This window comes from Colobus angolensis, unplaced genomic scaffold, assembly GCF_000951035.1.
Source record: "Colobus angolensis palliatus isolate OR3802 unplaced genomic scaffold, Cang.pa_1.0 Scaffold313, whole genome shotgun sequence".
NCBI lineage: Eukaryota > Metazoa > Chordata > Mammalia > Primates > Cercopithecidae > Colobus > Colobus angolensis.
In genome coordinates this window covers 3,210,129-3,222,963 of record NW_012116411.1, presented here as the reverse complement: position 1 = coordinate 3,222,963, position 12,835 = coordinate 3,210,129, and the positions used below count along the sequence as shown (strand labels likewise).

The window sequence follows — 12,835 nt, the reverse complement described above, 5'->3', positions numbered from 1 at the left end:
CACACACACACTTCTACCCCACTTTCAATCTCCTGATCTGCCAGAGGATATTAGTTCTGGAATATTTTGATAATCACCTAATTACATCCTCCCATTTACAGATGTGAAAGCTGAGGCCCATAGTATAGCTAAGATCATACAACCAGAGCAGAGACCCAGACTCCTGGTACTGTGTCTGAGATTTTCTTACCTCCCACGACAGTACTCTTTGTCAACGTTTTGGTTGGTTTCGGAACAGCACACCTTCTCACACTTGCCTAGAAATTTGCAAGCATGGGTCTCATATGAATGGCTGCCCCAGCAACATACAGACCCAGGATAAATACACAGCTTTCCTTTGCTCTGACACTCTTCTCCATGACTTTGCTAGGAGACAGGGATGATCCTAGAAGAACTTCAACACCCCAAAGTATGTTTCTCGTTGTCCCCCGGATCGCACAGCCATTGACTGCCCCACTGGGCTATAACTTTCTCTTTTTTTTCTTTTTGTTTTAGTAACAGAAAAACCAAAGTATGTCCCACATCTGAAAGAACAATGGTGTCTCTCTTATTTTCTAACTTTTTAACTGTATTCATTTTGGAAATAACCTCATTTCACTCTTGTCTGGCTTATGCATTCTTAGGACCAAGAATATAGACATGCAAGGATCAGCTCAAAGGCTCCACAGGCTGATACGATATTGCTGGTGGACATCAGGTGCATTTACCAGTGGCAGAGCAACTGTTGGCCCAAAACACCCCCTTTCCTTACTTCAACTTATTCTATATTCAGAATATGACTAGTCTGGTGATTCTCAATGGAAAGTGGGGGAAGGGAAAAGACAGAGGGAAGACTCCTTTCAAACTGTCCATTCTTTTCAAACTTTCTGAGTATGCCCTCAACCCACCCCCCAGGGAGATGCTACCCTCCCTTGTCACAGAGTGTAATTGCAGAAGGCATGTTCTGCCTCTGGGGGAAGCGAACAGGTCTGTGCCATCACCCCTAGGGTGGAGAAAAGGCAAAAACTCATATGGGTTTCTTATACCCCAAATGATTCTTTAATTTGTCACATAAAAACTGCATGTTCTGAATCTCATCATTAATACACAGTCATTCTTTGTGACTACGGGTCTGGTCTATTTATTTAAAACAACCAGGAGCAGATAGTACCTTTGTGTCCCATTTACGGGATCACATCGATAGGGTTATTTTGTCAACCACCAACTACCAAATATAAGTCTTTCTAGTTATTTTTTTTGGCTCTACTCTTTAATGAATATGTGACAAAAATGACCTCAGCTGTCCCCATATTAAAGAAACATAGATGCAAATAACACAGAAGCCTCAATTTACAAAACAGATTATAGCTTGGTTAAATGTCTTTGCTTTACCAAAAACAAAACAAAGCCTAAAAACCTCAATGCAGGTATTTTGTTTAAACAAAGCCCTCTGAGGTATTCAACGTATTTTCTAATTTTCAGAAGGTTGATTTGTCCTAATTATCTAGAACCTAAACAATGTATTCTTGTGCCTTTTCCTGTATTTTTTATTAGGCTCAAGTCATTGCTGTGTGAAATTAATTTTTATAGTGCCATTATAAATTATTCTGTTACCTACAATAAACTACAGTCTCAATAAATGAGACATGAAGTTCTTTGGGCATGAAAGAAGTAAATATCATCAGCTCACACAGAATAAATGCTGCTATAGCATGTTCTCAAGGATTCAGATGTTATCCAATTCAAATAATGCCTCACAGGCTATAGTCAGATAAACCCTGATATGGGATTCCAGTTGCATAAATCTTCTGAGCCTCTATTACATGACAAGTGCTTTCAGAAATTACTCAACAAGGATCTCCTAAGTACTAGTTAATACCATGAAGAACATCAACTAACCATAGACTCCTGCTTTTAATAGTTTGTAATCTTATAGGAAAGATTTATGACAGGTATAATTGGAAAACATAATAGCATAAACAACTAAATATATACAGTATAGATTTTAAGTAACATTTACCACAGAGTCTGAAAATAGTATAATAATAGGCTGTAATTTATGTAACTTTGATGTAACCACAGTTTTATAGTGAATGTTACATAGAAGAGATTCCTATCTTCTGGTATTCTCACCAGTGTTGAGGCATGATTCTAGGATATTAAGGATTTCTATTGTAATACTGTAAAATGCATCTATTTTAACTTATATGTGCTCTGGCCATATAAACATACTATATAGACTCTAAGTATCAGCACCTTATTTTTTAGAATTGCTAAGCTCACATAACACGTTTGTTAAGAAATGATAGACCAATGGTGCCCTCTAGTGGTGTTTTGTAACCACTACCAAAGGTTAGCTAAAAAAGTGTTGACTTACTTGAAAAAGGCTTCCTAACTCTAGACCACCAGGGACACATTTGCTACCTGAGTCTATAAAACGTCAGGGTCTTACCCAGCTCCTCACAACAAACTAGTAACAGCTGCCTATGTCTTTACTCAGTTCAGGTCTTCTCGACTTGAATCTTGTGGGACACACAGAAAAGTGTAATATTTTAAGAAACTGGAATAAATGAATAAAGCTGATCACAGCTGTCCTAAGGAATGTAGGAGTCAATTTACTAGCACAGCTGAAATCTATTTATGTGATGCAGTTGTTGGGAGGTTCTAATTCAGCCTATCAACTAACTCATCAGTCAACACTTTGGTATTAATTGCCTGAAGGTATGACAAAGCAACTAGGAACTTTTGGGGACACAAAAAATAAAATGTACCGTCACTTACAGTCACTCACCTACCCAGTCTTCTCCACCAAAAGCTTCATTCCCATAGAAGGTTTATTTGGTATCTCAGACTCTCATATGGATTTCTTATACCCCAAATGATATTTAAATTTGTCACATAAAATCTGCATGTTCTGAATCTAATCATTAGTGCATTCTTTGTGCCACTAATAACTTCTGTTTACATGTCCACTAGGTTACAAAAGACTGATTAATATACATCTGTTCATTGTTCTTGCTGCACTGATTTCCTACCTAAATATTTTACTAAATAGCTTAGTGGAGTTGTTCAAGGAATACTAGTTAGCGTGGTTGCTTTGACACGAGCCCCTGCTTGTGTGTGCTGGTGTATGTACCTGCTTGCTTGCACATGTACACACAGTACAAGGAGGCTGCTTGGTCACTCTCTGGCCTCTGTCCTATTCCAGATGTATATTACAAGCACAATCAAGACGAAGAGCAGTCGACTGGCCAAGCCAGTGCTGTGCCTCGGAACTCTCTGCACAGCTTTCCTGACAGGCCTCAACCGAGTCTCTGAGTATCGGAACCACTGCTCAGACGTGATTGCTGGTTTCATCCTGGGCACTGCAGTGGCCCTGTTTCTGGTAGGTTGACTTCCCTCTTTTTACCTTTTCCCCTCCTCTTCTGCTCTCTGAAAAACTGTGAGTCAGGTTTCCCAGACTTCACCATCTGTGTTCCTTTTGTCCCAACCTTGTGAATTACAATTATTCTCCAAGTATTATGCATGCTTTTGCTACAAAAATGATTTCAAAACACCCTTTTCTTTCAGAAACAGGACTGGCCATATTCCTTCTGGGTGGTAGGGAGGTGGTAGGGAGAGAATCGCCCCTAGAAGGACAGCTGGCTCTACCTCTTTCAACACTGGGCTTGGGACTGGGGCCAAGCAGACTAATGATAAATTGGCAAACCTTCAAACCAATCTTCTTTAAGAATTTGTTCTCAGCATATTGGGGGCAAAAGCTAAGTGTTGCTTGAGGGAAGAATAGAGAATGAAGAGCACTGGTAGAAACAAGCAGCCTCTTCTCCAGCATCCCAAGAAATTCAGCTCTAGCTCCAAAGTTTCATCTCCTACTCAGAAATTTTAAAATCCCCTCAGATTATCACACCCACCCTTTTTAGTGGGACTCTGTTACTATTGGAACGTGCCTCTTGGGAATCTTATTTCCTTCTCAACCACCTATCTTCCTGGAGAAGAATTTTGGTTAATACAGTTTTCTTGTATTTCTGATGTTTTGGTTCCCCAAAGAGATGGAGGTCTGGCCACCTGCTCACCTAGGAAATCCCTTAAATTGAGTTGGATTTGATAAAAAGAGGTTAAAATTTGTATTCTTTTTGTCTTCATTTTCACAGTTTTATTGAAGTATAATAGGTATACAATAAATGACACATCAAATGTACAGTTTGATCAATTTTGGCATAAAACTTTCTCTCCCACCCTTCCTTTTCCCTTATTCCCAGGCAACTGGTGATCTTCTGTCATTCTGTATTAGTTTTCCTTTTGTACAATTTCATATTAATTGAATCATAATGTATTTTTTCTGGTATCTTTCACCTAGCAAATTATTTTGAGATTCATCTATGTTGTAGAATGGGTCAATAATTCCTTTATATTGCTGTGTAGTATTCCCAGCATGGTCACACCTCAGAGATGCAGATTTTTATTATCTTCAAGGACTTAAAACAGGCCCAGAAAAAATTTACGATGAATCATCAGACCTGGAGACTCCCATAATGTGCGTGAAATGAATTCTCTAACAATGTTCAGGAAGTCTCCCCAAGGAGAAAGAAGCCATCACAGTCTTGAAGGATCTCCCTCCTCCTATTCTGCCCTCTCTAGTCCAAGATCCATTAGGATTAGCATCACACATAGATCAACTTCAGTCATATGACTTAACATTCCTTTTCCTAGCCCCTCTTCCTTACCTCCCCAATATGCAAAATACACACATGCCTCTCCCAGCTGCTCTTTCCGACTTGTAAAAAATCTGCTAAAATACAGACAATGCTCATATTCAGAACACTGATTGGGAAGCTTCTTTCTAATCCAAAATGACAGGCATATCTCGGAGATATTGTGGGTTTGGTTCCAGACCACTGCAACAATGAATATCACAATAAAGCTAGGCACAAAATTTTTTGATTTTCCAGTGCATATAAAATGTTTACATTTTTCTGTAGTCTATTAGGTGTGCAATAGCACGATGTCTTAAAAAAAAAAAAAAAGCGTATTTACCCTAACTTAAAAACACTTTATATCTTTAAAAAAGTGTTGACCCAGACACAAAGTGAGCACATGCTGTTGAAAAACTGGTGCCAATAGACTTGCTGGACACAGTGTTGTCAAAAAGCTTCAATTTTTAAAAAACAATATCTGCAACATGCAATAAGGTGAGGTGAAATAAAACAAGAATGTGCCAGTATTTTGAATGGATCCAGGCATTCTTTCTATAGTGAAAGATGAAAAACTAAAACGTAAATACTCTGGATGAAGTTGCAGGAAAAGTAGTGCTGAAGTAATCATGAAATGTTGATATCTCATTAGGAACTTTCCTGAGGAATGTCTTTTAAAAACAATATTTTATGGATACGTAGAAGTTATACACTTTTCGGGGGTATGTGTGATATTTTGATATAAGCATACAATGTATAATGATCAAATCTGGGTAACTGGGATATCCATCACCTCAAATACTGTTACTTTGTGTTAGGAACATTCCAAATCTATTCTTCCATTTATTTTGAAATATACAGTAAGTTATTGTTAATTATTGTCACTCTGCTGTTACAGTGAGCAGATCTCATTTTTTCCATCTGACTGTATTTTTGTACTGATTAACCAACTCCTCTTCCCCCTACCCCCTACTACCGTTCCTGAGGAATTTTTTTTTCAGATGGAAAGAAAACAGATGACTTGAAGGGAAGAGAAGGGTTTCAAAGGGAGATCAATGGTGTATAAATAAAGACTTTGGCTCAAGACAAGACAATCAATGTTGCTGTCCACCAGTTCTGAAGCCAGCCATCCCCAGTCAGAGAAGAGGAGCCATTCTGACTGTCCCAAACAATTTGTAGGGTCTTTGTGGGATGATATTGAGGTTTTCTGAAGCCCCATACACAAATTCTGCTTCAACATTAAACTTGTTTTCTCTCCATAACATGTAGCCCTGTTTCTCATCACTCAGTAACTACTTGGTCTGCTAGTGCTTTCAAAGGACTTCCCAATTGATGTCAAAATTTGTTTTCCCACAAATGGCCTTTATGTAAGACCCAGATCTGTGGTTGAATTGCTCTGGCATGAGGGAGACCACCCTGTTGGCACATGCATGTGAACACACCTCACGGACATACACAAAGCTGGGAAATGGGAGGGGAAGGATGTCCTGGAGGAGCCTGGAGGCATTCCAAAGCAAAGACTTGGAGAGGAGACAGAAAAAGAGAGAAGAGCAAACACTGAGAATGGCAGGATATCTACTGTAAATGTCCAATAGTGCTTTATGTTTGTGTTTCCCATGAGGTGGAATGTGGGAGGAAGGGAAAGGAAGTTAGTAGCTGAACAAGTACTACATGCTGTCTGCTTTATAGACATCTAATCAAGTGCCCCCAGGGAAACTCTAACAATATTCCTATCCTCATTTTATAGATGAGGAAAATGAGGCTCAAAGATAAGTAACTTGCCCAATAGCCACCCAACCAATAACCAGCAGAGGGACCTGGGTGCCCCCACCCCAAAGTTTCTATACATTCCCCTCCTCCCATTTTCTGATGAGCTGAGTTAAAACACAGTGCAGAGGCCAGCGCCGTGGCTCACGCCTGTAATCCCAGCACTTTGGGAGGCCAAGGTGGGTGGATCACGAGGTCAGGAGATTGAGACCATCCTGGCTAACGCGGTGAAACCCTGTTTCTACTAAAAATACAAAAAGTTAGCCATGCATGGTGGCGGGCACCTGTAGTCCCAGCAACTCGGGAGGCTGAGGCAGGAGAACGGTGTGAACCCTGGAGGCGCAGCTTGCAGTGAGCCGAGATCGCACCACTGCACTCCAGCCTGGGCGACAGAGCGAGATGCCATCTCAAAAAAGAAAAAAGGAAAAAGAAAAAAAGCCGAGTGTAAGCGTGAGATGGAGATGAGCCAGGTAGAGAGGTTGCATGCCAATGTGCTACGGGGTTTGAAGAGTAGTAGGAAAGATTCGAAGATGCTGGATGAAGAAGCAAAGCAAGTATGGAAAGAGGCAGGGAAAAGGAGGGTTTTTGGGGGGGCGGGGGCAAAAAAAAAAAAGCAGGGAAGATGGTAGAAACAGTCAGTTATGAAAAGACCTCAGCAGGAAATAGAAAAGTGGGCAGTGACTTACAGGGAAAGTTTTTAAATGGAAGCAATGAAAGAAAACTCAGGAGTTATCTAATCTCAAGCAAATAGTCATAATTTGAGGATGACGATCTAAGGTAAGAGTTAAAGACCAGCTAACATGGACTGAATACTTGCTATGCGTTTGGCACTTTTTAAGGGGCAAAATAGTATAAGGGTATGATTTAGGGGCTCTGGAGTTTCAATCTCTGTGTGATCTTGGGCAAGTTATCTAACTTCCCTGTGTCCCCCTATCTAGACTGGAGATAATAGTATCTCCCTTATGAAATTGTTGGGTGGGTTAAGTGAAATTAGATAAATTCCTGAGCATCGTGCCAGACGCATAGTGGCCCTCAATAAATTTTAGCTGTTATTATGAGGTGATTTGCATTCACTGTGTCTTTAATCATTACAAATCTGTGAAGCGGGTATTACTATTCTTATTTTGCAGGTGAGAAAACAGGTCCAAAGGGGTGGGGAGCGATTGTTACTGGTCATCTGGTGATTAAACAGATGCTTCCACAGTACTTCCCATAGTCCCTTTCCCCTCTCTCAAAGGAAAAAGGTCACTCTGGTGATGATGCTCAAGGGGAAAGGCCTGCCACCCTCATGGATGCCAGGCATTGATGGCTGCAGTCTGACCCCATTCTTTTTTCCCCCTCATCCTGCAGGGAATGTGTGTGGTTCATAACTTTAAAGGAACGCAAGGATCTCCTTCCAAACCCAAGCCTGAGGATCCCCGTGGAGTACCCCTAATGGCTTTCCCAAGGATAGAAAGCCCTCTGGAAACCTTAAGTGCACAGGTATGGTAAAGCAGTTTTAGCAAACCAAACCCACAGGCTGAACACTTTGGGAGGTCAGTATCAATCCATGAATACCACTAATTTACCCAGCATCAATGAGAATCTGATTCATTTATTGTAAAGGCGCTCACAAAAGGCAGTCTTCACTTTTTCCCCTCAGTTATTCCTATATTTATTCTGGGGGTTGGTAATCATGAATCCTCAGAGAGCTCTTAGTAACGTCTAACTTAAACCTTAGCTGTTTCAGGATACTTTGACAACATAATATCACATTTATGAAATTTGGACTAATATGGAAAAACCAATTTGACTTAATAACTAGGACAATATTTGGAAAGAAAAAGGTTCTGTACAGAGAGTGATGTAAGCTGGAGGCACATTTTAGAAGGCTACTAAATGTCCCTTTGGACCTGTTTTTGTGACAAAAATTCAATGCAACAGCACCTCCTGATCTGTTACTCTACAACAGAACCTTGCATCATGCCAGGGATACAAAAAAAATAATTGAATACAGTCCTTGCCCTCAAATAACTCACAAATGAGGGGCAGCCATGGTGGCTTACACCTATAATCCCAGCACTTTTAGATGCCAAGGCGGGAGGATTGCTTGAAGCCAAGAGGTGGAGACCAACCTGGTCAATGTAACGATCCCTATACCTACTAAATAAATAAATGAATAAATAAATCACAGATGATCAGGAAAGGTGACTCTAAATAGGTAGTCATAATACGACATGCTGAATCAGAGGTGCACAAAGTACTCTATGACTACAAATGAAGGGGAAAAAATCTACTGTCTGAGAAGACAGGGAAGGCCAGGACTTGCCAACTGAAAGGAGCCTGGACAGATGATATGAAGCACTTAACTTTGCCGGCACAATTGCTAGGTGCTTTACAAATATATTATGACTTGAACAACCACCCTATTGAATAGATACTATAATTCCTATTTCACAGGTAAAGATAAGAATCAGGAAGACAGGCTGAGTGTGGTGGCTCATGCCTGTAATCCCAGCACACTGCGAGGTCAAGGCAGGTGGATTGCTCGAGCCCAGGAGTTTGAGACCAGACTGGGCAACATGGCGAAACTCCATCTCTACTAAAAAAATACAAAAATTAGCCTGACATGGTAGCGCATGCCTGTAGTCCCAGCTACTCCAGAGGCTGAGGTGGGAGGAGTGTTTGAGCCTGGGAGATTAAGACTACAGCGTGCTGTGATCGTGCCACTGCACTGTAGCCTGGGTGACAGAGTGAGACCATGTCTCAAAAAAAAAAAAAAGAAAAAAAACACTGAAGACAGTGATATTAGATACTTGCCCAAGGCCGTATAGGTAGCAAGTGAGAAAGCTGAATGAGTAGGAGTTCTTTAAGCAGATAGGGGACAACTAATAATGTGGTTTTCATTAGCATGTCATCTTTTTCAGGTAGCTGAGCCCAGCTAAAGTGTTCATTTTTTGTAATAGTCTGTTTTGAAATCTTGTTTGTATTTGGCATTTTCCTACTCAGGCATTTTTATAGAAGATGTAAGAGAAAAGCAAATCACTTCCCTTTTGTTCCCTTTGGAATTATTATGTACTTCATATCAGTGCAATATAAAATAATATTTTCACTATTTAAAGATTATTAACTATCACATCTCTCTTTCATTATTTTTATTTTTTTTATTTTTTATTTTTTTTGAGACAGAGTCTCGCTCTGTCCACCAGGCTGGAGTGCAGTGGCCGGATCTCAGCTCACTGCAAGCTCCGCCTCCCGGGTTCCCCCCATTCTCCTGCCTCAGCCTCCCGAGTAGCTGGGACTACAGGCGCCCACCATGGCGCCCGGCTTTTTTTGTATTTTTAGTAGAGACGGGGTTTCACCGTGGTCTCGATCTCCTGACCTTGTGATCCGCCCGCCTCAGCCTCCCAAAGTGCTGGGATTACAGGCGTGAGCCACCGCGCCCAGCAACTATCACATCTCTCTAAGACAAACTACCCTATGCTCTTTTTCCACTCCCCCGGGGACGGAGTCTCACTCTGTCACCCAGGCTGGAGTGCAGTGGCATGATCTCGGCTCACTGCAGCCTCTGCCTCAGGGGTTCAAGCGATTCTCTCGCCTCAGCCTCCCAAGTAGCTGGGACTACAGGCATGTGCCACCACGCCCAGCTAATTTTTTGTATTTTTAGTAGAGACAGTTTTTCGCCATGTTGGCCAGGCTAGTCTCAATACCCTATGCCTTTTTACCTTTAATTAAATCTAATATTACTAATTAATGAGGTTGGGCGGGGGGAGTTGGAACAAGAAAGCTACCTCCGTATCTCCATTTCGGGAAAAATATTTAAGGTTCTCCATTAATACAGTACCAAGTATTGCTGTTTTGTTTGTTTTCCCTTAATTTGTATTAAGGCTAACATTTTAACTTGGTCTAGAAATAAAATGTTAACAAAAATATTTCGGGTTTATAAACAGCCTGTTGCTATAGGTTAAATACCAAATTAGCTAAATAGCTACACCTTGTAACAAAATAGTGAAATAGAATCCCTCTAATTTTTCTTCCCTAATTACAATCCTGTGTTTAGTGAAGTCAGAGAGGGTCTCTATTTTGGGGGGTAAAATGAAAACAAGTGAATTTTAAAAAGAAACAGAAAATATTTGCTGAGTTCCATAGACATACCAGTCTTTGTGTCTTTGTAAATGCTATCCCCCAAATACCCTGATATAAGAACACCCCTTTTGCACACCTCATCCTTCCGCCCAGCACTGCTCAAGCATGACCTCTGTCTAATGCCTTCCCCAGCCTTCTTTCTCTCTTAATTTTCAGGGCCACAATGCCTTCCCCAGCCTTCTTTCTCTCTTAATTTTCAGGGCCACTGATGGTTGATCAGGTCTAGAGATGTCTAGACTCTATTTTGGAGGATTCTATTTAAATTGAAAGGAGGATTCTACTTAAATTGAAAGAGGATTACTTAAATTGAAAGGAGGATTCTACTTAAATTGAGAGGAGGATTCTACTTAAATTGAAAGGAGGATTCTACTTAAATTGAAAAATGAAGTGCTAAATGGGTTTTCAAAAAATGCTATTCACAAGATAGATAAAAGATTCTCAAAATAGATATGAATTCATTGTTTACAGGTGGTAGTTGAACTTCTCTCAAACCTGTCAATAGATCTTTGTGATTACGGATGTCACTTCATATGGATACAATTTGAGGCCTTGCCTGAATACCAGACTTGGGCCAAAGGACCCTCCAGGCCTCTCTCATGTGACTGTCACTCATAATTAAAGCCAAGTGTTCCTTCACGTCGGCTTCCTCCAAAGACTTGGGACTCTTTGAAGATCGGGACCCTATAAACCATGTCTTATTCACCGTATATCCTGGCATCCACTAGGTGTGAAATAAATGTTGATGAATGAATACAAACTTGTCCCAAAACCTAAACTAGACACTTTAGCCAAAACCAAGACCCTCAAATTTGACCATAATCACTATTTGAACATCCACGGAAAGTAGAGATTCATGAGAAACGATGAGAAGGACTTCTGCAGGCTAGCCAGAGTGAAGCCACAGAAAGCTAAAGAGAAGCATTGCCTCTCACATTATGCTATCCATACCAATTGTGAAAAATTCAAATCACCAAGCATCTGCTTTTAGTATTAAATGTTTCCACATGGATAGTTAGAAAGATATACCCTTTATTTGTTGGTCAAGAAAAGAGAACTAGCATTTATTGAGAGTCATCTCATTTAATATTCATGATACTGCATTGGTTTTATTATATCCTATTTTACAGATGAAACTAAGGCACTAGGTTTAAGTAATACTCCCAAGGTCACCCAGTCAAAATTAAACTAAGACCCATCCAATTCTAAAGGCCGTGCTAGTTCTCCTACACCACACAGCCTGAGATTTCATTCAATGAAAATTCTTTTTTTGAAATCCACAACTGCCAGCATTGAATATGAAAACATGCTACAGGGGGCTGGTATATTGAACCTGAGCTACAGTTTTTCCAAAATTAATATCCCCTGTGGGCAAGAACTTCTCTTGCAACTCCAACAGCCATGGTTTCTGTTAGAAATAGCATCTTTGTAATTTTTGGAACAGAATCAATTTCCCAGCATGTGGATCTTTTAAGATCAGAGATTAGAACCTCTCTTCAGAGCACACATTCATACACATGACATCCATCCCACTATTCAAAATCCCCTAAGGAGAAGACTGAATGGGGAGGGCACCAGTCACCCTTGTTTCCCTTTCTCCCAAGACATTCTTTCCCCTTTGCCACATGTAGCCCTCAGAGCCACAGTGCTCTGGTCCTCTCTAAAACATTACCTCAGATTCGAATATCTGCCTTCCATGATTCCCCTTAGTACAGTTGATTGAGACGGTGCATTTCCTAAAATCTTTCCCAAATACCGTAGAGAAACCAAAAAGTAAACAATTCAAAACTAGTCAAGTTTTTCAAAGCATTATTTTATGATTCTATAAAGTTGTTGGGATCCCAAAGGAACCAATTCTTAATTATCCGTGTTCTACACCCCCCTGCTCACAATGTACATGAGCAATCAGCTGAGTGCTGTTCAGTTGCATTCTTGTCAACACAGTTTCTAGTAACAAAAAGTAAATTAGAAATGAAGCAACTGTGTTAACTCACTCTGGATGTGGTATAGAGTCTCCCGATGTCTTCCACATGGGGAAAAATATATATATATAAACTATATATTAAATATAGATACATGTATACACTAAGATAATTTATATACATATGTAAGTATGTATGTATATATACATACGTATCATTTAATTTTGACTGGTGACTTTGGGCATATTAGTTAAACCTGGTGCCTTACTTTCTTCATCTATGTATGTATATATACTTATATATGTATACATATATAGTTAAAAGATATTTATACATATTTAATATATATTTTAT

General features: G+C 40.1%; 1 protein-coding gene across 1 annotated transcript in view; it reads left to right on the top strand.

Moving 5' to 3' along the window:
* The window catches only part of LOC105518160 (lipid phosphate phosphatase-related protein type 1), a 317,174-nt gene that overhangs the window by 302,893 nt on the left and 1,446 nt on the right, over nt 1-12,835 (top strand). The window contains exons 6-7 of the mRNA XM_011951029.1: nt 3,188-3,364; nt 7,788-7,919. Of these exons, the coding sequence (XP_011806419.1) occupies nt 3,188-3,364; nt 7,788-7,919 (309 nt within the window). The remainder of the gene's footprint in view (nt 1-3,187; nt 3,365-7,787; nt 7,920-12,835) is intronic.